Source organism: Euphorbia lathyris, chromosome 2, assembly GCF_963576675.1.
Source record: "Euphorbia lathyris chromosome 2, ddEupLath1.1, whole genome shotgun sequence".
In the NCBI taxonomy this organism is placed as follows: domain Eukaryota; kingdom Viridiplantae; phylum Streptophyta; class Magnoliopsida; order Malpighiales; family Euphorbiaceae; genus Euphorbia; species Euphorbia lathyris.
Genome location: NC_088911.1, coordinates 33,549,463 through 33,573,847, shown reverse-complemented (window position 1 = coordinate 33,573,847; position 24,385 = coordinate 33,549,463). Strand labels below are relative to the sequence as shown.

The following is a 24,385-nucleotide window of genomic DNA, read 5'->3' as shown; positions in this document are numbered from 1 at the left end:
GTCTTAGAAAAGATTCAATTGCTCTCGTTCATCGCCCTTAAGAAAAAGGCTTCCTGAATAACAAAACTACATGATTTATTCAAAATATTAGTTTTTGATTTTTTTTTTTTTTGTATCTTTATTTATTTGATAGTATTTGCTCAATCAATTAATTGATAAAAATTTCAAATAATATGACTGGTAAATTAACAGTTTTGTTAAACTTCTAACAATTCCATTAACAATTTATGGATCAAAGTTTTGTTAAGGCAGTTAATGCTTTATTTTAGTTTTAATAATTAAGTTATTCCGCATATTTTATTTTTTTTTATGCATTATCATAGTCATAGATATCAAGGGTCAAAACTAAAGTTTTTGAATAAGTCAAACCCAATATTGCTTCAAGCCAAAGAAAACAAAGCAAAAAAAACAAAAAAGAAAACAGATCGCATTAATAGACTGGGCCGATTAAAAGCCCAGAGACGAAAGCAGCCCGTGTTGGCGTACGAAAACGCGTAAATTAGCGTCGTTTCTTCAAATTTCAAAGCAAAGTCTGATTCGGGAAAACCCCAAATTCTGATTTTCTTTGAATTCAATCTCTCCCCTCCTTCCATCATTTGATTTTCATTTTCCTGCATTCCAAATCCTTCCACCCACAAATTCTCGTAAATTCGATTCTTTTTTTAACCTGTATCTGTTTCTTCTCTGTCTTTGGTTTATCAATGGCGACGAGGAACAGAACTTTGCTCTACAAAAAGCACAGAGATGCAGTGAAGAGCGTGCGTGCTCCTTTATCATCTTCGGCTTCCAGTTTGAATGGTCCGGTTATTGAAATGGTTACCACTTCTTTTCTTCGTTCTAATCATGCCTCGTATGCTCCTCTTAGCACTGATGATCCCGGTCCTTCCAGGTAAATTTCATTTCCCCCCTAATGCTATGTTCACTAGCATATCATGGACTTATTCTAGGGTTCTTTTTTCTTGCGGCTTACTCCAAACTCTATGATCAAAATTAACTGGAATTGAGCTAGGCATACTTTGTTTCTTTCTTTACTATTTAATTGGTTCATGCGCATTAATATTCGCAATTGAACTAATATTAGGACGGAAATAATATCATTATTTGCATTCATGGTGTCTCTATGCATCTGTATTTATCCTGTTTAAGTCTGAATTTTTTGGGGGGGATTGGTTCTTCGTTCTAGTCGAGTGATTTCAATGTGAGAAATTTGATTGTTTTTTTCATGGGCCAAAAATTTCTAGCTGCCTAATTCGTAATTAACATGGATTTTGCTTCGACTTTTTTCTTTCCCAACATACTTTCGAATTTGCATAAGCCTGATTGTGTGTATGAAACTGTAAACGCGTCTTTATCTTGGGATAATATTTTCCTTGTACAGTAGTGATGCTTTTACCATTGGGTTGCCACCAGCCTGGGTGGATGATTCTGAGGAAATAGCTGCTAATATTCAACATGTTCGAATCAAAATGACTGAGTTAGTCAAGGCTCATGCAAAAGCTTTGATGCCTTCGTTTGGAGATGGCAAAGAAGATCAGAGAACGATTGAGGCTCTTAGTCTAGAGATTACTGACTTATTGAGGAAATCTGAGAGGAGACTACGAAACCTATCCGTAGGTGAATCTCCTGAAGATTCAAATATCAGAAAAAATGTACAGGTATGATTCTGGGCGCTATTTGTTAATCTGTTTTAGTGGGAGTATTGAGCTTGATTTTGTGGATTTAATTATTCATATTCTGGTAGTTCTTGGGCCTTGTTACATCTCAGATTTATCTGCTGTATTAATGGTCACAACTACTGCTTCTCCAAACTGTTTTCTTGCGAATAAGTTTGACTACTCTATAGGCCCTTGTAACTTCTGAGGGATTTTACTTCATCTTGAATTTCTCTTCTTTTGACAGTGTTCTCTTGCAACAGATCTTCAGAACCTTTCAATGGATCTACGGAGAAGACAGTCAACATATCTTAAACGCCTGCAGCAGCAAAAAGAGGTCCTTAATAAAAAAAAAACTTATTTATTAATGGGGAGTAAATGTAATTTCATTGTACATATTGGCAATTGTTTACTTGTATGTTCAATTATCTTTTTTCTTTTTTTTTTTTTTTGATAGAGTATGCTAAATTATCTTGAATTGCTCCTTGCAGTAGTATCTTTGGCTGCTTAAACTAATATGTCAGTACTTTTGTGGCTCAGGGACATGATGGGATTGACTTCGAGATGGGCCTAAATGAGAACAAATATGGATACGAAGAGGGTGAATTTAGTGGCAAGGTATACTGTTTTCCCTTTTTAGCTTAGATTTTATAGGGTTTACTTGATTTCTGGAGTTTTCTACTTAAAGAATTTAGAATTAGTCAATAGGCTTACAGGAATAATCTTTCCATGTATTGTTCTGAAAATTTAGCCTAAGAGTTAGAATCCTTCTTCAACTGTCATAACTAGTCAAACAAGTGTATTTGTCTACTTTCTACTTAAGCGTCCATTTCTTACAAATCCAGGGATTTGATGAGCACCAGATGAAACTAAAGAAAAATGAGCTATTCAGCGAGGAAAGGGAGAGAGAGATCACACAGGTATTTGAGTGCTCCTAGCTAATTGAAGGTCATCTCTGAGTTCCATTCTGCTTATATAATTCCTATTTGTAGGTTGTGGCATCAGTAAATGAGCTTGCTCAAATCATGAAGGACCTATCCATCCTAGTCATAGATCAGGTTTGAGCCACAAGTTCATATAATGTTATGCAGGTTCCATTAGTTCTAGCGTACCTGGTACTAATGATATCTAAATTACCAAGCAGGGCACGATTGTTGATCGGATAGACTACAACATTCAGAATGTTGCTTCATCAGTAGAGGAGGGCTTTAAACAGCTGCAAAAGGTTGTTTCTTGCTCTTTTTTCACATATACTAATACTTGAGAGTGGACATGGGCAAGTCATTAGATTATATTTTCTGTTATGTTAAAATATATTTGTCTATTGGTTGAGTTGTCCATTGATAATGAAGCTTATATTGTCATTTTTGCATCTTCAGCTATGTGTGCCAGCATATTGGGGGTTGGCTAACCTATTTTATGTTGGGTGTTCCTGGAATTGCAGGCAGAAAGATCACAGAACAAAGGAGGAATGGTAAAGTGTGCAACAGTGCTAGTGATAATGTGTTTTGTCATGTTAGTCCTCTTGATCCTGAAAGAGCTAATATTTCAGTAAATATTGAAAATTAATGATGTAAAAGAGATTCTGCCATGGAAATGGAAAAATGTGAGGAAGCTTTCTGGAACTACCTTCAAAATTCATTCATTAATTGTATTACATCAAAAAGTAAATGCAAAGGTATGTCATTTTACTACCACCATTGTTAGTATAGGTGTTCAATAGAAAAAGGAAGACTCGCATCTTGGTGTACAATCTAAATCAACCATAGTACTTACTTATCACCAAATAGGTGATTTGGCAATAACAAACAAAACCAACTAATAATAGAATGTTCAGGAAGTAGAGATTGGTACAAGAGAAAAAATTTCAGTAATGAGTGGCAATGCGCCCTTATAACAGCTATCGGTGGATCACCAGTAGCGCCAAAGCTACCAGAGAGATTAGAACTGCCATAGTTGTACTTGTTCTGTGACCCTTGCTTGGAAGTATATCAGGGAGTGCACATTCTTGACCATTGAAATATACTTTAGTTGGAAATCCATCCCTACCAGCTACATAAATACCTGGTGTTGTTTTCTTAGTGAATGAGATCACTGATTGCAGTGAACCGGGAACCCGAAAATCTTTTTTTGGCTTCTTCCCATCCCTTTCTGCTATAAGAAAATTGAAGTCTTGCAAACCATGCATAAATATTGTATTGCTAAAATTGGACAGGGTGGTTCCATTGAAGGAATAAACTTTTTCAAACCCTGGCAATGCTTTGTCCAATTGAGCGGCCACAGACCAATCACCAAAACTAGTTTCACCCCAGTTGAAGAGGGTTATCCTTGCACTCCAGCCATCTTCATAATCTGAGAGTACATGCCAATTAATGCTCACCCCACAGTTGTCTCCACAAGGAAGTGGATTTGGCACATACCTCTTATTTATGTTAGCCCATGTCTTGGCTTTTTTAGTCCGGTTCTCGAACGGGATGAGAAGAGCATCTGCTGGAAGCAGAAGAGCTTGCTCGTTAGCATTGCAGGTTTTGCTCGGGGTATTACTGCACCCACAAGCACAAGTGGTACAAGGGACAACAGAATCATTATAAAAAGATGAAAACGATGCACAACATTTTGGTGTTTCTTGCTTGAACGTAGCGTTACAAACGACCTGCCAACTGAAAACTGCTGCTGTCGTCGAAGGCAACCCTGTTGAATCAGGAAACTGGCTTGGATTCACAGCCACAGGAGTCCCACATTGAAAATCTGAGCTAAGTGTGCCATTTATCTTCCAGTTTTGAGGTGGAAAAAGGGTAGTTCGGTTCAAGTCCGGTGGCATTTTGAACACATGCATTTGAAAAGCGGAAACAGATTTACTTGGATCCATAACAGGGGGCAGAATCGTTCCATTTCTACAGCAGAATGGAATCTTGCCAATTTCAGTATCATTTGCTCTTGTTGGAGGCAAGTCAATAATAGTAGGCGTTCTTTCGCAACTCAATGCTTGAGATAAATCCATATCCTTGTAGTGCTGACCTTGGTCCCCAAAAATGCAATCTCCTGTGTCTTTGAGAACTGGATGAGCTCCTTTCATGGCGAAAATAAATTCATCCCTCATCCATTCCCAGCTTAACTTCCAATTTTCAAGGCGAACTAGAGGGTTATTGTTAGAGATTGTAACATGTGCCCAGTAATCGGATTCGTATGTGTTGATTATATCATACATTATTACAAGATCACCTTCTTTCCGCGGCTCTAACTTGATTTCCTCACTGATTTCTGGTTTTGCCCTCAAATCTCTGTCGCAACATAGTTGAAGCGTGTTCCCTGCAGCGCACGTCATTACTAAAAAAATATATATATATCCTGATTTTTAATAAAATAAAAGTTGTATCCAAAATGTAGTCGGTTTTTATATACAACGAGCTTTTATGTAACGAGCATATTTTTTTATATACAACGAGCTTTTATATAACGAGCATATTTTTGTTTATTCACAAAAATTGAAAATCTAAATTGGGAAAAAGTCAGACTGCAAGGAAATCAATAAAAGAATTTTATAATACATTGAATACAAAAGTGAAAAAATACTCAATCCTTTCTAGGAATGTGCAAAAAATGCATTTTTGATGAAATATGCATATAATTATGTTTAACTTTATAATTTACTAACATACCTTAAATTATAATGATTTAAGTTAATTAAAAGTTTATTATGATAGTAGCAAATTTATAATTCCAAAACATATACCATTAACTTATTTGGCTCCATTTAAATTGTTTAAACCCATAATTTGAAATATTTTCATTTCACAATTCCTTCAATATTCTTTCTCATAATCTTTTGAAAATGTTTAAAAGAATATTAAGCTCCAATCTAAAATTTTCAATCTCCAAAAGCAAAAGTCTCAAGTAAATTGGAGTTTTTCTTTCAAATTTTTTTTTACAAGTAAATATTAGAGCATTAGAAAAGCTTTATAAGGCCAAGATTGAATTCACTATTAATGTAATTTGTAGTTTTTATTTTTCAAAAAGAGACCAAAAAATTATTAAATAGATTGTTTATAGTTGAAGGGTAAATTAGGAAAAAAAAATGCATTATTTTGATAAAACTAAGAATTTATTATTTATTTTATTACCTAGTGTCTGTGGAGCAGGACAAGAGTATCCACCATTAGCAAGACTGAAATTAGCAGGCAATGGAACATCCGGATCCCCATTTCCAAACCGGGTACCGACTAAGTGAATCTTAACCTCAGTTTGCGCCGTATCGCCGGCGGTTTCAATCGCCGTCTTCAGGTGAGTCTGAGGAAACCCGGCGAAGACAGTTCCGTTACCAACAGAAGCGGGAAGAGAAGCCCCATCAGCCAACACAGCATTAGTAACAGTGACCAAGAGTTCATTATATTGAAACCCAACAAAGACCCTCCATGATTTGAGCTCATCACGTCCATTATTGAGCACGGTCACAGTAGATTCGAAACGGAACGGTTGGTCCTCCGGGTTATCAGTAGGCGGAATACGGTATCCACCGGTGTACTCGTAGGACAAGAAAACGCCGTTGCAGGTGGCGTTTAACGGTGGAGGAGGCGGTGTTTGTGGCTGAGAGAAAGAAGTGTAGAGCAAGGAGGAGAGTAAAGTGAAAATTACAATTATGTTCATATTAGCCATGATTAGATGTTGGATTTTGTGAGTGATTAAGAAGATTAAGGAGAAGGAAGATGAATATTGGGGCGTGACATTAGGCGAATTAAGGAGGAGGAAATATGAAAATGGCGTGGAGGTGCCGGCGAAAGGTATAATAAGGGAGAAGAGATGGAAGAAACGGTCTTCTTCTCTTTTATTATGTTTTTTGAGTTTGAATTCGGCAAGAAATTATAACGACCATCTCTGACCAAGTCCCTGGTGCTACGTCGTTTTGTGTTTGTTGGCTTACCAAGTCTCATCATAATCCTTTTCTTTCTTACCATTTTAAAATCGGCCAAGACTAAGTTAAATTTTAGGGGATGTTTGGTTCAAGAATTTCAAGAAGTCTAAGGAAATTAATGGGAAAATTATAAAATTGGGCTAAAGCCCGTTTACATATTAGAATTACTTTACTTTATTCTTACCAATCTAGACACTTTGACTGCATTTGAACAAACATACTTTCATCTTTTTCATTTCCCCTTTCCACTAAACAAAATCGTGTTACCTTCTCTTCTCTTCTTTCTTCTCATTTTCTACAACAATCTAGATAACAATCAAGAGAATAAATCAATCCAAGAGTTACAGATTTGTCCATCTAACATTCAAATTAAAAAATCAATTCTTTGCTTTATCCTTATCTACATTTCAATTTCAGTTCAATCTAATATCAGTAATGTCGAACCCAGAAATATCAATAATGTCGATCCAGAAAAGCCATTAGAAATGAAATTAGATCAGTTACCACTATTGTCGAACCCAGAAGCCATTAGAACTTGCATTGTCATTGAAAATGTTGTAATGCAGTATATCTTTGTAATTCCCGATCTTGTAGCTTTGCAATGCTGCAACCTAACACGACAATAGAGAGTTATTTTCATTCTATCGTGTTTGTCGCGTTATAATGTGTTAACGCGACAAACGTTAGGAGCAGAAAGCACTGTCGCGTTACATGATAGCGCAACAAATGTAACTATTTAACATATTGTCGCGTTATAACGCGACAAACTTCTACTATATAACATGTTGTCGCATTATCGCGTTATAACATAACGCGACAAACTAATACTGATTAACATATTACTGTGTTGTCGCGTTATGTTTGTTAATGTGTTTTTTTGTTAAATGTAGAAATATGTCGACCGGAACTGTTCCATGTATGCTATTGTGGCATGGACATTGGAAAACCATTCGAGATGTTATGACATATGTGGACGGTCAATTGAAGTTATGTTTTGCAACTAACACCGATTTGCAAAAGTTAAAAAAGAAAATTTACACTTCAGTGGGTGTTGATGCAACCTCATTGGATCTACACTTGTCCATGCAGTCGACATATGGTCCACAAAAAGTTCTTGGAATGGTTATGATGTTCATGATGGTGATTATACAATCAAGTTATGTTTCTACACACGAGTTTGACATCTGTGGATTAGATGATATAACGGAAAATCAAGTTTGGAATGGTTATGATGTTCATGATGGTGATTATGATTATGATCATAATGATGGTTATGATATGTATCCCGATGGTCATTATGCCGATGATTATGATGCTGACGAAGTTCAAAATGAAGTACCTATACGGCAGAGTGAAGCTAGTGGTGTCAAAATAGAGCCACGAGTTGATCATGTCCCGAAATATAACGAGGAAGATTTAAAAAGGCAAAGAAGAATAACTGATCCAGTATAGTGGATTCCAGAGGTCCCTAAGGCCTATGTTGGCTATCGAAAAACCTGCAGATGGAGGTGCTTTCACTTTAAAAATGCACAGTATTTTTGCAAACAAAAGAGAACTGCAAGATGCACTCGGAAAACATGCAATCTTGAATATGTATCAATGGAAGGTGTACAAATATAACAAGTCTATATTTGAAGTTAGATGTATATATGTTGAAAAATGTAAGTGGCGGGCTAGAGGTATTGTGATACCGGGTTCTGACATGTTCAAGCTTCGAAGGATGGAGAATATCGATCAACACACTTGTCTAAGAGATCAGATATTACCACATCACAGACAGGCGGGGAAACCAGTTGCAGGCACACTACTTAGAAATAAGTTTGATCTTCCAATCAAGATCACTGAAGATTTTCAAAATGATTACAAAATTAACATCTCTTACATGCAAGCCTGGAGAACAAGGAGTTGGGCCATAGATGCTCAAAGTGGTTCACCTGAATAGTCATACATGTTCCCGGATTACTGTGCGATATGGAAGGATAAGAACCCCGGTACGGTAATACATATTGAAATGGATGATGATGGCCACTTCAAATGCCTTTTATTTGCTTTTGGTGCTTTAATTAGAGCGTTTAAAGAACACATCCATCCAGTTCTTTATGTTGACAAAACCTTTTTAAAAGGTAAATATCCTGGCACATTATTTGTTGTTGTTGGTAAAGATGGTAACAATCGGATTTTCCACTTGCATTTTCGATCAGACATAGGGAAAGTAACGAATCATGGACATGGTTTTTGACCAAGGTAAAGGAATGTATCGGCGATGTCGAAAATCTAGCCATAATATCAGACAGACACAAGAGCATTAAACATGCATCGAATTTGGTTTTTCCAAATGCCATACATGGAGCTTGTGGATATCATTTGAAACAAAATGTGAAGTCCAATTTCAGGGCCGTGAAGAATATAGATGTTGTGTTTTGGAAGACTGCAAAAGCATATCGAACTTCCATTTTTGACGAATCATTCACCAGACTCCGTGCTTTCTATCCAGATGCTGCTACATATTTAGAGCAAGCTGGAATAGAGAAATGGTCGCGTGCCTATTTTTCAACTCGTCGGTATAACATCATAACCACAAATATTTCTCAATCATTCAATGCTGCTATAGGGAAAGGTAGACGTTTACCGATCACAATGGTGGCCGAGTTCATAAGGTGTATACTTCAAAGATGGTCGTATGACAGATGCAATGTAGCATGTATGTTATTTTAAATTAATTTATAGTTTCGTGGATAGAGTCTGTCGCATTATAGTATAATGCGACAAACTTCAGGTGCTAAAGTCTGTCGTGTTATAGTATAACGCGACAAACATTTGGTACTAACAGTATATCGCGGATTGTCGCATTATACTATAATGCAATAACCTTTAGTAATTAACAGTCTGTCGCGTTAAACTATAATGCGACAGACTGTTAGCACCAAATGTTTGTCATGTTATACTATAACGAGACAACGCGACAGACTTTATCCACATATTTCTATAACATCAATGTCATTCTAACATGTCCATATATTTCTATGTTAGGAGAATGACAATCGTTTTTAACTAAGTGGGACGAGGAGAAACTGAAAGGACATTTCTAGAAATCTATAAAATGTTCCTGTAATCCAGTTGATCAACACACATTTCATGTCGATGATCAAAGAAAGGGTGGGATTGTGGATTTGAACGTAAAAACATGCACTTGTAGGAAATGGAAACTATCGGGCTTCCATGCAAACATCTATGTAAGGTTGCCACTACATTTAATTTAACGGATGCATATCAGTGGGTTGATCCTTACTACACGAATGACAAATTCAAATTAGCATAGGCTGAGTCTGTATATCCAGTTGGCCACCAATCAGAATGGAAGATCTGCGAACCCCCTATGAGAATTCTGCCCCCTAAAGTACTTAGCAAGCCCTCTAAGGGACGACCAAAAAGTCAACGCAGAATACCATCTCAAGGCGAAGAAGTAATTCGCACAACATGTAGCAGGTGTGGGAATTCTGGTCATAACAGGTTGAATTGTCATCGTCCGCTTCCAAATGTAATGCGGATGCCAAGTAACATCTCAAGTTCTACAAGCTACTCGATTCCATCAAATACTTAATTGGATGAAGTTATGATTGTATTAAATGTATTTTTATAAATTGTTATTGTGTTTCTGAATAATTGGATGAAGTTATGATTGTATTTGATGTACTTTTAAGTCTGCCGTGTTGTGCTATAACGCGACAACCTTCAGTAGTTAACAGGTTGTCACGTTGTCGCGTTATACTATAACACGGCAACCTTCATTAGCCAAACAATACACAAATAATGAGATCATAGTACCTAATACAAAATGTTATATACAAAATGATCATAAGTATGATAAATGTACATAATACCACAAGTTTTATACATACGGCCGTAAACTATTATCCAAATTGTCTATCAACAACTTTTGGTGATACAACTCGCATGCAATACGTAGTCAAAAATGAAAGCCATAAGATCCATCAAAAGTACATATGGACTGATCATGTGTTGTTGTATACCTCTCGGTTAAGACTTGGGCAAAGACATCGGTGAGTAGGCCACAATCATTTGATCCAGTTTCCTGATGTGGACAACCAAGAACTCTGCTCCATGTGATGTCACAGCTAAGTTTTTCCTCTGATCAATGCCCAGCCATCCTTATAACCTTCCGAACGACGGCCAACCGAAAGGATAAAAATTTATCTAGTGATTCCTCGCTATAATTTGACACCAGGCTGTCATATATGTATAAATGCATCTGGTTGAACATAAAAACCCTGAGAAACCAATGCTCGTTTTTATAATTTATCGGCATAAGAACCATATCAACATTTTTCCATGGCCATATATAACACTTTTCATACCCATTCACATGCTTAAGAAAGAAAGTTGCATCCCAGCCTTCCTCTATGTAGTCTCCTACAAACATGTCTTGAGACATGACACCAATGAACTTCGAGTCGACCGTAGTCCAAACCTCAGATTTACTTTTTTAAGTGTGAACGGTGCCTCAACAATGCAAACCATCCATTGATGAGTTGTTTTGGTATTCAAACAAATAAACGCATTTATTTAGCAAAAAAATATACGAATAGCTACATATATATATATATATATATATATATATATATATATATATATTAGCAAATTAAACATATATGGATAACTTACATCATTGTCTACTTTTTCTCCCGTTGTTTTCACCTATTCAAACCAACTTACAGTGGGTCAGAAATATAGCACCCCTATCAGAACCCTCTGTTCATTCTTAAATGCAGTATCCACCCAATTTAAGTACTGAGTAACTGAATCGATATCAAGGAGATCCCTCATATCATAAAAAAAAACCAGCCTTATGTGCTGGTATTTGTCGCTTACCCTTTTTGTTGCCATAGTCGTCAGTGAAAGATGACTGGAGGAACATGCTGGATTGTCGATTACTCACATGTGTGCCTCTACCTTGAACTAGACCCAACGTTTTCTAACTTCCTCTACCTCCAGCTCCACCTCTACCTCCACCTCCACCTCTATATCTACCTCCAACTCTACCTCTACCTTTACAAACATCAGCCTGTAAAATGCAGTAAGCATCCAGTTATTAAAATACTTATCGCATTGTCGCGTTATAGTATAACGCGACAACTTCAGTAATTAAAATTGTTGTCGCGTTATAGTATAATGCAAAAAACTTCAAAAATAAAAATACTTGTAGCGTTATGTATAACGCGAAAAACTTTATTAGCTAAAATCCTTACCTTTTTCTTTTTCTCTACTTCATCCAATGATCCCTCCTGTTTCAGTTCTAGCAGGCATCTTTCTACCAACTATTTTTCTGAGTCCTAACTTGCATCCTTAAAATAACAAGTAAATAACAAGCAAATAATAAGCAATTAACAATGATATGAATAAAACCAACTACATACCAAAACAATCAATGTTTCTTTCTCTTCTTTTTTCTTCTCCTCTTCCTCCCCATCTTTCTTATCGTCTTTCTCTGTTTCTTTCTTCTCCTCTTCCTTCTCTTCATCTTTCTTCTCTTCCTCTTCCTTCTTATCTTTCTTATCTTCTTCCTCTTCCTCTTTCTTTTCATCTTCTTCCTCTTCCTCTTTCTTCTCATCTTCTCTCTTTTCCTCTTTCTTCTCCTCTTCTTCCTTCTCTTCCTCTTTCTTATCCTCTTCCTCCCCATCTTTCTCCTCTTCCTTCTCCTAATCTTTCTTCTCCTCTTCCTTCTCCTCATCTTTCTTATCCTTTAACCCCTTCATATTAACCTCCATACAAGATAGCCGACTCCTAAAAATATTCAATTCATCCCTCATTCTTTCAAACTGGATAGTGCACCAATCTTGGTGGGAGGTGAGCAAAATATTCACATGTTCCATTATTTCCTCCTTAATCCCTCTTATGTCAGTCACTCTTAATCGCATTATGAAATCGTTCACTTCTTCCTCTTCGTCATCCTCTTCGTCATCCTCTCCATCAACTTCTTCCTTTTCCTCATCATATTTATTCTCTTCCTCTTCATTCTCTTCTTCTTCCTTTTCATTCTCTTCTTCTTCCTCTTCACCATCCTCATCATATGATATCTCTTTCAGATAATCAATCAAATGATGATACTAATCACACTTCTTCTCATCCTCTTTGGGTTCAATACTTGTCATTTGTGGAGGATTAGCTCCCTACGAATAATTTCCAAATGTAGTAAGTAAAAAAAGAAAAAGATTCTCAAATAATACAACTCATATAGTATGTACAATTACCTCAAGCATTGACTGGATTTCAGACAATGGCGCCAACTTTAACTGTCTCCATCCAAGCACTCTCGGAATGATAGGTGTGTCACTTTTGATTCTTCCATTAAAGACATTAGTTGTCTTCCATATCTCTAAAATCCAAACTTGTCAACCAATCATGATCAGATATGGCAAATTTAAAGTTCTGTCGCATTGTACTATAATGCGACAAACTTCGTTAGTCAAAATGCTTATCGCGTTGTCGCATTATAGTATAACGCGACAAACTTCAGAAATTATAATGCTTGTCGTGTTGTCGCGTTAATGCTTATCATGTTGTATCATTATAGCGTAACGAGACAAACTTCACTAACCAACAAATAGACATACAGTTAAACAAATTCATACCTGAAATGCATGACTAAAGCCATACAGGTTATATAGGATTCGTCTAGTCCTCTTCCCCTCAAACATCTGCTTGAACATACCAACCCTATTACCGATTGCACCCTTCAAAGTCCTCAAGCTCTCTTCAAAGTCTACCATACCCTATGGAAACTTATAGAACAACTCTAGATATTCAATTAGATCCATGATGTAGTTTTGCACATTTCATTTAGGCTCATGTTCCATGACATTTCCATGAATAAAATACAACATGGCCATCATCAAAGCATCCCCATCATCCTTCTTGGACCAATCCGTCTCTTTGAATTTATTTTCAATGTCTACGTGTGTTAATTGCTTGGTACCAAAGTACCTTCGTCTAAATCCTCCTCCTTTGTTCATTTTCTTCATCTCTTTCATAATTGTTTTTTTCCTTCCAAAGGGTAACCCGGTAATCAACCCAAACTCCATTTCAATGTATCTCAACTCAACACCCCGAACATTGAAAAACATCTCCCTATCACCTTCTTCAACCAAACTTATTTGTCTAGTTAACAACGTGTGGATAAACAATCCTGAAATAGAAGGCAATTGTTTATCCAAATAAGCACCGAAGCATGATTTTCTAAACATCGCATTTTGTTCATCATTCAATTTTTTCAGGATGATTGTACGCGTGTTCGGATTAATCTTATTAGATACTTGTGTTACTGAATTAATGGCATACGGGTACATGTAGTTTATATCTATCTTTCTCTTCTTTTTGCTCCCTCCTACAACCTGATCATGCTGCAGATATAAAGCAGTGTTGCGTTAAAAATAAACAATACAAAAAATAAAGACTACTCTTTGTTATGTTGTTGCGTTATAATACAACGCGATATAATATAACAATTACTATTTGTCGCGTTGTCACGTTATAGTATAACACGACATCATATAACAACTACTCTTTGTTGCGTTATAGTATAGCGCGATATAATATATAACTACTCTTTGTCGTGTTGTCACGTTATAGTATAACGCGACATCATATAACAACTACTCTTTGTCGCGTTATAGTATAGCGCGATATAATATACAACTACTCTTTGTCGCGTTATAGTATAACGCGACATAATATGTAAACACTCTTTGTCGCGTTGTCGCGTTATAGTATAACACAACATAATATACAAACACTCTTTGTCGCATTGTCGCGTTATACTATAACGTGACAACTAATATGTCGTATCGTCTTCAACAGACGCCATTGTTGTTGCGTTATACAGAAAATGACGCCTATAAATCCATCCATTTACATATATCACCATCTCAAAACTGGTTTTCATAACATATTGTCTGCATTTGCAGTAAAATCATGTAAGTATACAACAATGTACTGTATGAAATGAAACCATTAACTATGGCATACCTTTTGTTTGCTACGGTCTTCCTTCTTCGTTATACCCATGTTACCGGCGTTGGAATTTATTTGTTCGATGTTGCTGGAAGTTCTTACCTTTGTGAATCGCCTAGAAATTGCTTGTGTTGTCGCCTGGAGAATCATCATTTCATTCCCGCTGACCGTTTGAAGTTTGACGTGAGAGGGATGGGAAAGCTCAGAGTATTTTTGTCCAAATACTGTCAAAGTATCTAGATTGATAAGATGTGAGTAAAGTAGTCATAATATGTAAATGGGCTTTCAAATTAGCTCATTTTGGTAATTTTCCCAAAAATTAATGGACAAAATCTCAAAATGGGAATTATTTTCAACCAGGCTGTTTTCATTCATGATCTTATGGATTAGGATGAGAATGTGGTCTTTTAAATACATAGAATGTAATTCACTGTTATGATAGTCTGCTCCCCCTATTAAGACCTCAACTAAGTGTTGGTCCCGTGTGATTAGTTCCAAGGGGGGGGGGGTTAGGAACTAATGTAACTTTTTGCTCAATTAATCTTGCTGACTTGATAATTTTAACGAGTTTATTGACTCAGCTTTTGGTCAGCTTGGCCGATCTTGGTGTAAGACAGCTTTGGTCGGATGTTGACCAAGACTGTTTCACTTGTGAGTAGGGAATTGACACTTTTGTGATCAGCTTCCAACTCAGCACATTAATTTACTCAGTATCAGCTTTAAACAGTTTATATGCTGAGTAAATATGACAAACAACACATGCACATATATATCTTGAGAGAGTTAGAAGTTACTCAGTATCACTTATCCTGGTTCGGCCTCTCTGCCTACGTCCAGTCCCCAGACTCCTCCAGGCTTTTAGAATCCAATACTAAGCTCTTTAAGGGTAGGGCCAAACCGGTTACAAGGCAGTTGAATATGCAAGAGTACCTTCCTCTATTCGTCTACTCAACTTCTACTAAGTGCTACAACCCAGAACCTAGATTTCTCTACCACTGAGTATTTACAACCAAATACTCAGCACAACACTCTCAATTTACAATTGATACAACTTGCTCTTTTTCAGATAAAGAACACTTTACATGATTACAAAACAATCAATCTAGCATTTACACAAGGAATGGAAAGTGGGTGTAAGATTTCTTTCTTGTTTTTGAGTGCTTTGAACTTGTATTTTTCTCTCTTGTATATTCTGTAATTCGGCAAATGTCCAAGTGATATCTTTGTCCCTTTTATAGTTGTAATCTGAGGATCAAATCATTTGAATTTGATTTGTCCATTGAATCCAAAACGGCTCTTTTGGGGGACAAGCTTCTGGTCAGCTTCAGATGTGCAGGCCAATCATGTTTTCTGATTTCTTCAGATGTCAGGCTTGTCTTCTTCCTACAGACTTTGTCTTCTTGCGGCAGTTTGTCTTATAGCATCGAACAGTTGACCCATGCATCTTGGAATTTAGCTTTTGCGTAATTCAAGGCTTCTATTATTGGTGCAGACAGTTGTCGAATTTGTCTTTTAGCTAACGGATCATTCATGCTGTCCTGAAGATCACTCAGCTTCACTTCAATAATCATTGTCTTTGATTGTCACCGGTTCTTATACTGAGTTCTTTTTCCACTCAGCTTCTATGGTCAGCTTTGTTCTGTAGGATCTATTTCTTGAAGCAGACTTCTTTTCTGCTGAGCTTCGTTTCACTCAGCTTCTTTGATCAGCTTCATTCTGAAGCTGTTGTTCTGAAGATGACTTATCTTCTCTTATGCTGAGTTGCTCTTCACTCAGCTTGTGTTGTGTTCTCATGCTGACTTTGTCCTGTCTTAATCTTTATTTCTTTTTGCATTTATATTTATACTTGTTGGTCCCTAGTAATTAGTTCCAAGGGGGGGTTAGGAACTAATATAACTTTTTTGCGTTTTGATTATGCTGACCTGAAGTTATTTTAGGAGTTAGTCAGCTCAGCTTTTGGTCAGCACGGCTGATTGTATAATAAGGCAGTTTTAGTACGATGCTGACTAAGACTGCTTTACTTGTGAGTTGGGAATTGACACTGTTGTGGTCAGCTTCCAGCTCAGCACTCAGATTTACTCAGTTTCAGTTTTAACAATTTATAAGCTGAGTAAATATAACTAACAATACATGCACATACATATATATATATTGAGAGAGAGTTCAGAAGTTACTCAGCACGACTTATCCTGGTTCGGCCTCTCTGCCTACGTCCAGTCCCCAGTTCCTCCTGGGATTTTCAATCCAATACTGAGCTCTTTCAAGGTAGAGCACAAAACCCTTTACAAGGCAGTGAGTATGCAAGAGTACGTCCTCTATTCGTCTACTCAACTCCTACTAAGCACTACAACCCAGTACTTAGATTTTTCTACCACTGAATGCGTACAACCAAGCACTCAGTACATACCTCTCAATATTACTATTGATTACACACTTGTTCTTTTTCAGGTAAAGAACACTTTAGATGATTACAGACAATCAATCTAGCATTTACACAAAGAATAGAAAAGTTGGTGTAAGATCTTTCTTGTTTTTGAGTGCTTTGAATATCTTTCTCTCTTGGATTTTTCTTTTTGTTGCTTCTATAGTTGTATCTTATCCAAGAACCACCATTGTCCTTTTATAGATGAATTTCTGGTGATTGAAATCATTTGAGGTGATTTAGCCGTTAAGTCCAAAACGACTCTTTTAGCAGACATCTTCTGGTCAGCTTCAGTCTGTTCCGCCATTTCCTTTCTCTGTTTGCTTCAGGCGTCAGATCTTTGTCTTCTTGCATCAGACTTGTCTTTTGTGTCAGTTGTCTTTTACCAATAATCCATAGACCCATGATTCTTGGAATTAGACTTCTATATTTTCGAGGTTTCAATTATTGGTGCAGAGGATCGGCAGATTTTGTCTTCTTGTCAACGAATCCTTCATTCTTATTCTGACTGTAACTCAGCTTCGTTCGTTTCTGTCGAATGTACAAGTTTCATGCTGAGGTATTTCTTAGTCAGCTCCGTTCTGTATGTTTTCTCAAGAAGGAGTCTTCTGCTTTGGTCAGCTTTGTTCGGGTGATTTAGAAGGAAGCTTATGATGCATGTTCCACTCTACTCAGCTTCTTTGTTCTCCCATGCTGAGTTCCATTTCACTCAGCTTTGGCTTTATGCTGACTTTTAACCTGTCTTACTTTATATATATATATATTTGCACTCAATATTGAACAAACTCATTAGTACAATTAAATCAAAGCATTTAAATTTAATTGCCTCTTAATCATGGATGATTTTGTCAAATCAAAATCTTGTGGAAAGGTGTTTCAACAAACTCCCCCATTTTGATGTTGGCAAAATATATAGTTATGGAACTCAGTTATAAGTTACCCCATGATTGATATTTTTGACATGACTCCCCCGTAAGATTTGCACATCTTGTCTTAATTTTGAATCGTTTACTCTTAAGATATTTTACTTTGTGGGAATGTAAGTCAGTTTTCAAAAATATGTTACTCAGTCTATTTCCTCATATATACTGAGTATGCCTTACTTCTTGTTTGTTCAATTTTAGTTTAATCAACTTATATTGAGAAGAATAGGACTTAGTATAGATAAAAAAGGATAAGCACATTTCTGAAAATTGCTATGCTAAGTTCTACACATCTAGTGGACTTTATCTACTTCTTCTTCTTTTGATCAGCTTTAGCTATTCCTTTGCCTTTATCTTTGCTCATTGAGGCATAATCTGCAGGCTGAGTTCTACTTGTCTCCCCCGTTTTGCCATCATCAGGTTTATACACAAATGTGTCAGTGCGAGCATGAGCGGAAAGATGAGTTGCGTAGCGCTGGAGTCTCGAAGTACTTTCACGCAGACCGTCAATGATAGGAACACTGTCACACTGGACACGTGGAGGAACCCGAAGGGAACTGCTGATCATGCTGAGCAGACATTCATGAGATTTGCTCAGCCAGGTGAGGGAACTTGTAAGTTGACCAAAGGATTGGTGATACATTTTAAGCAAGGCAGAGTCGTAGAATATGCGCTGGGCATTATTGATTCTCATCTCCTTCATGATGGCCTTTGAAAAACTTAAGAGTTCGCTGTTGGAGACTGGGTCAACTTCCATTGGTGTTTTGTGAAGGTTGAGCAGACGAACAGCTTCACTCAGTTGATCGATGGTACATTGTGAGGAGGAAGATACTAAGTCACGTGTGTGGGTCAGCTCAGCATGAAGCTTGGTAAAGCAATCTTGAAGCTCAGTATTGGTGACTAACTCAGCATTGGTAGATGAACTGGACTTGGCTAATTCATGAGTGAGCTTGGTGAAGAGCCCTTGGAGGTCAGTAGAAGTAGCATGTCCTGAATTTATTTCAGATAAGTGTTGAACTTTACCTTTAAGGGAGTTCAAATAATTGACCATTGTAAGAACCAATTCAGACAGCTTTGTGATGTGATCTTGTCGTGGTTGCTGAGTTTGAATGGAGGTCATTATGCTGATCAGGTCCTTCAGCCCTTTTATTTCATTCAGAAGCTGAGTGACTGTGGGCAGTTGGGAAGATTCAGGATTGGAATTTGCAGTTTCAGCTTGAGTAGGGTTCAACTCTTGAAGCAGAGATTGAGCAGAGGCAATGATTCGTCTGCCTGACTCAGTAGCGTTCAAGTAGTCAACCTTGGTCGTGTTTGGGTCGGTGGATGGAATTTGCCCTGGTGGTGGAGGAGTTTGATGTTGGCCAGCTTGATTATCTTGATTGGGGACCGGACTCTGCGGCAAAGTGCTGGTAGGAACAGTGTTATCAACATGTGGAGATGGAGGTGGAGGCATGTTGATCTGTGGATCCTGAGCGGGTGAAATGGAGGCAGTTTCTGTTTCTCCTTCTTGAACAGTTGGATTTGGATTTTCAAAGGACTTGGCTTGTTCCTCATCCTGAGTAACAGAGGCTTGTTTTTCCTTTTGAGTGGACTCAGGAGCATTTGCAAAATAGGAGAATTGTAACTCAGACAGATCGAAGAGTTGTTCATGCGGGGTTGAGTCTGCAAGAAGATCAATGATCTGAGCTTTATGAGCTTTCTTTTTGAGTCGTTTGAGTTTCTGTTGCTTCGGAGGAGAGGGGTCAGCATCATTTCCCAGATCAGTGTCAGCTGTCTCCTCATGAGGCTCAGCATGATCCTCGACTTCCACATGTTCAGTTTCTTGCTCTATTCCTTCCTGAGGCTGCTCCATATCAGCATTTTCTTCATACTCAGCATGAGTCTCTTGCTCAGTATGAGTCTCTTGCTCAGCAGCGGCTTCCTTGTCTTTTTCATGATCTTGGGTTGATACAACCCAATCTACGGGATCAGCTTCAACTGTTCTTATGGACTCAATTCTCTTCCTCTTCTTCAAAGGAGATTCAGGAGTTTCTTCTTCTTCTTCTTCATGCCTTTTCTTCTTCTCTGCTGACTCAACTCCTTCTTTTGCTTTGTCAGTTTTGACCTTTTCTTTAGACATCAATCTTACCTTCATTGGGACATTATGGATGTCTTTGGCACAGGTTTCACTGGCCTTTCTCTTCTTCATCTTCTTCTCTTTAGGTTGCTCAGCAGGAACTTCCACTTCTGTTTCAGGCTCATTTTCAGGCTCAACGTTTAACTCAGCATCATCATTAGCAGCTTCTTCATATCCTTTCAGTGGTTGATTGTATGTTAATCCAATCAACAGAGCTGCTGTGATTTCAGTCCCTAAGGAGTCAGTTTCGCCTATTGTTTCAACCTGTTTGTCTTCGATGATCTTGGTGACCAAGGAGCCCAGCCTGAGTTTCTTTGCGCTGCGTTGAAAGGCCCCCACTAAAAAGACAGGCATGTTGAGTGGAGTATAGGTCAACATGTGCCATATGAAGCACTGTTCGAAGTTGGAGGCAGATGAGGCTGAGGCGAGCTTAGGGAGGATGAAGTTGGTCAGTATATAGTGAGCCATCTTTTGATCTTGCCCCATACATGTGCTTGGTATCTCCCCTTTGTGATCCTTGGGCTTGCAGAATCCTTTGATTTTGTCAAGGGTTTCTTTGGGGACTTTCTCCTTTGTTGTTCTGAACTCTATGCCCTCGTTTGGCAGGTTTAGCAATGTAGCGAGGTAGGCAGGGGTTATGGTGATTTTCTGGCCTTTTATTGTGGTCTCCAGGTAGTCAGCATCATCCTCATCGACGCACAAGTTGGAGTAAAATTCTCTGACCAGTCTGGGATATACCTTTCTGGCGAGAGAGAAGAGGCCGGTCCATTTGTTTTGCTTAATCCATTCGCAGAAGGGTTTCTCAGAGGCGATGAAACTTTGAGAAAACCATCTGCACTTCAATACTTCCAGATTTCCAACCCTTTTGTGCACTTTGATCATATTGCTTTCGATTTGCTTTGAAGACCCAGCTATGTCAGCTTGAGTGGGTTTGCCAGATGTTTGGCCAGTCTGAGTGGTGAGGTTAGGGATTTCGTTCTTGCTGAAAGCCATTGTTATCGAGAGGGGTTTTTAAGATTTAGGGAGAAGGGGAAGATTTCGATTTCTGGCAATTTGTAAGCGTAAAAACAATGAATGGGGACTCTTTTCGCCATTTATAGACACATCAGTCATTAATGTACTGGCCGTTCTTATCTTGGGACTCTAATCGACAAGGATTCTGTCATTTATGACAGGTTCGGCGCATGGGTTTTCATCATTACTCGCATTTTCCTAGGTATGATTTGTTACACGTGTTATGGTGTATTGGTGCAAGTGGATATTTGCCCGGTTTGCCATAATTCGAACCGTTTGTTATTCTGAGTATTCAATTCTATGATGATGGATTTCCTATCTCTAAGTGACTCAGTATTCACAACATATGTATATTCACTCAGCATAGGATGATTCCTCAATATATCTATCTACTCAGCACAGAATCTTTTCTAGGCATTTGTATTAACTCAGCATAGACTATTAGGCTTAATATCTAGTAGTTGGTCAGCATGACAATTACTCAACATTTATTCAACTACTTTAGATTATTGAAGAGGATTAGACATACCAATGGCTTCCCTTAGTGTATTGAATTGTTCACGAGCCAAAGGTTTAGTGAAGATATCTGCAAGCTGTTCATTTGTTGGCACATAGGTCAGCTTGATCTCATCCTTTAGTACGTGATCTCTGATGAAGTGATGCCTTATGCTGACATGCTTCATCCTGCTGTGTTGGATAGGATTCTTTGATAGATCAATGGCACTCTTATTGTCACATTTGATCTCTATTGTCTTCGTTGTTACTCCATAATCCTCGAGCTGTTGCTTTATCCATAGGACTTGAGCAACACACCTTCCAGCAGCAACGTACTCAGCTTCAGTTATAGACAGGGCAACTGATGCTTGCTTCTTGCTAAACCATGATACTAGACAACTTCCAAGAAAATGACATCCTCCTGATGTACTTTTGCGTTCTAGCTTGTCTCGTCCATAGTCAGCATCAGTGTATCCAATGAGTGTGAAGTCATTTGAGGCTGGATACCATAAACCTGCATCAACTGAGCTCTGCAAATATCTAAAAATTCTTTTTACAGCAATTAGATGAGATTCCCTGGGGTCAGCTTGATATCTAGCACAATAACATACTGAGTATTGAATATCAGGTCTACTAGCAGTGAGGTAGAGTAAGGAACCAATCATACCTCTATAGAGTTTGCTATCAACTGACTTACTCTTTTCATCCTTGCATAGGACAGTATCAGTACCCATGGGGGTTGATATTTGTTTGCATTCTTCCATGCTGAACTTCTTTAACATTTCCTTAGCGTATTTAGACTGACTAATAAATATGCCATTCTTACCTTGCTTTATTTGAAGTCCAAGGAAGAAGCTGAGTTCACCCATCATAGACATTTCGAACTCAGTTTGCATCTGTTTGCTAAACTCTTGGCATAAAGATTCTTCAGTAGCACCAAATATTATATCATCCACATATATTTGTGCAAGTAAGGTATGTTTCCCCTTTTTCTTAATAAACAAGGTTGTGTCAGCTTTTCCTCTGACATAATTCCTGGTTAGTAGGAAGTTGGTCAACCTTTCATACCAAGCTCTTGGAGCTTGCTTCAGGCCATACAAGGCCTTTTTAAGTTTATAAACGTGGTTTGGAAATTTTGGATCTTCAAAACCGGGAGGTTGATTAACATAAACCTCTTCGTTTATAAAACCATTAAGGAATGCGCTTTTGACATCCATTTGATATAATTTAAAGTTCATGAAACTAGCATATGCACATAATATGCGTATTGCTTCCAACCTAGCAACAGGTGCAAACGTTTCACCATAGTCTATCCCTTCTTGCTGACTATAGCCTTGAGCTACTAGTCGAGCTTTGTTCCTAATTACATTTCCATGTTCATCTAGTTTGTTTCTAAAAACCCACTTAGTTCCTATGGATTTTTGATTCCTAGGTTCGGTACTAAATCCCATACCTCATTTCTTGTGAATTGATCAAGCTCTTCCTTCATAGCGTTGATCCAATACTCATCATGCTCAGCATCAGCAAAATTCTTTGGTTCATGAATTGATACGAAGGCAACGTTGCAAAGAAATTTTCTAAGCTGATCTCTAGTCATTACTTTGTTATTTGCATCGTCAAGGATGGACTTCTCTGAATGTCCTCTTGGAATTTTTATCTCCTTGGGTAGTGTTGAGTTGTTTGGAACAGGTGTTTCTACAATCTCTGCAGGGACAGATTGGTCAGCAAAGGTAATTTCAGTTTCAATTTTACCTTGGCTCAATCCTTGAACTGATGGCTCAGTATGCACATTTTGATCAGCAGACACTGAGTTGGGTTCTTCCTCTGTATGTTGAGTTATTCTTCCTGCAGGGTCAGTTTCATCGAAATCTATATGGACTGACTCTTCCACAACTTGGGTTCTTTTATTATAAATTCTATATGCTTTACTGTTTGTTGAGTATCCTAGAAAGATCGCTTCGTCAGCTTTGGCATCAAATTTTGCCAGATTATCTTTGGTGTTGAGTATGAAACACTTACACCCAAAGGCACGAAAGTATCCAATATTGGGCTTTCGTCCTTTCCAAAGTTCATAAGGGGTTTTCTTTAGTATAGGTCTTACTAATGCTCTATTTAATATATAGCAGGCTGTATTGACTGCTTCTCCCCAAAAGTACTTTGGAAGCCTGCTTTCACTCAGCATTGTTCTAGCAATTTCTACTATTGTCCTATTCTTCCTTTCAACCACTCCATTCTGTTGAGGAGTTCTAGGTGCAGAGAAATTGTGGTCAATGCCATTGGTTTCACAGAATTCATCAAACAATTGGTTTTTGAATTCTCCACCATTGTCACTTCTAATGTGAGCTACTCTTAGGTCTTTTTCATTTTCAACCTTTTTGACTAATGTGGTAAATACTTCAAATGTCTCATCCTTGCTACTTAGCAGGATAACCCAAGTGTACCTAGAGAAATCATCTACAATAACTAAGGAAAATTTCTTACCTCCCAAGCTGAGTGGCTGGATAGGTCCGAAAAGATCCAAATGTAGTAATTCCAATGGTCTTTTGGTTGAGACAACCTTTTTGCTATGGAATGATTTTTTGATTTGTTTGCCTTGCTGACAAGCATTGCAGAGTTGATCTTTCTCATACTTTAATTTTGGTAATCCCTCAACTAATTGCTTTCTAGCTATTTTGGCAAGAAGGTCCATGCTGACATGCCCAAGTCTCCTATGCCATAGCCAGGAGTTATCCTCTTTTGATACTAAGCATATACTCTTTGAAAATTCCTTTTCCAAGTTTAACATGTAAACATTTTCTACACGAGGGGCTGTTAAAATCAAATCAT

General features: G+C 37.7%; 2 protein-coding genes across 4 annotated transcripts; one reads left to right on the top strand and one right to left on the bottom strand.

Moving 5' to 3' along the window:
* Window positions 1-522: 522 nt before the first annotated feature.
* Window positions 523-3,280, top strand: LOC136217702 (syntaxin-42-like). 3 transcript variants are annotated; one of them, XM_066004341.1, is made up of 8 exons: window positions 523-889; window positions 1,382-1,655; window positions 1,900-1,989; window positions 2,193-2,270; window positions 2,498-2,572; window positions 2,645-2,710; window positions 2,797-2,877; window positions 3,097-3,280. In XM_066004341.1, the coding sequence occupies exons 1-8, from the start codon at window positions 702-704 to the stop codon at window positions 3,205-3,207; spliced, it is 963 nt and encodes a 320-aa protein (XP_065860413.1). In that variant the 5' UTR covers window positions 523-701; the 3' UTR covers window positions 3,208-3,280. The 3 variants fall into 3 exon arrangements, with proteins under 3 accessions (XP_065860413.1, XP_065860414.1, XP_065860412.1); XM_066004342.1 differs by having other exon boundaries at window positions 1,379-1,655; window positions 3,032-3,280; XM_066004340.1 differs by having other exon boundaries at window positions 524-889; window positions 1,379-1,655.
* Window positions 3,281-3,535: 255 nt separating this feature from the next.
* Window positions 3,536-6,305, bottom strand: LOC136217701 (COBRA-like protein 7). Its single transcript, XM_066004339.1, has 2 exons — window positions 5,774-6,305; window positions 3,536-4,961 (listed from the first exon to the last, which is right to left on the bottom strand). Exons 1-2 carry the CDS (start codon window positions 6,303-6,305, stop codon window positions 3,553-3,555), a joined length of 1,941 nt encoding a protein of 646 aa, XP_065860411.1. The 3' UTR covers window positions 3,536-3,552.
* Window positions 6,306-24,385: the final 18,080 nt, after the last annotated feature.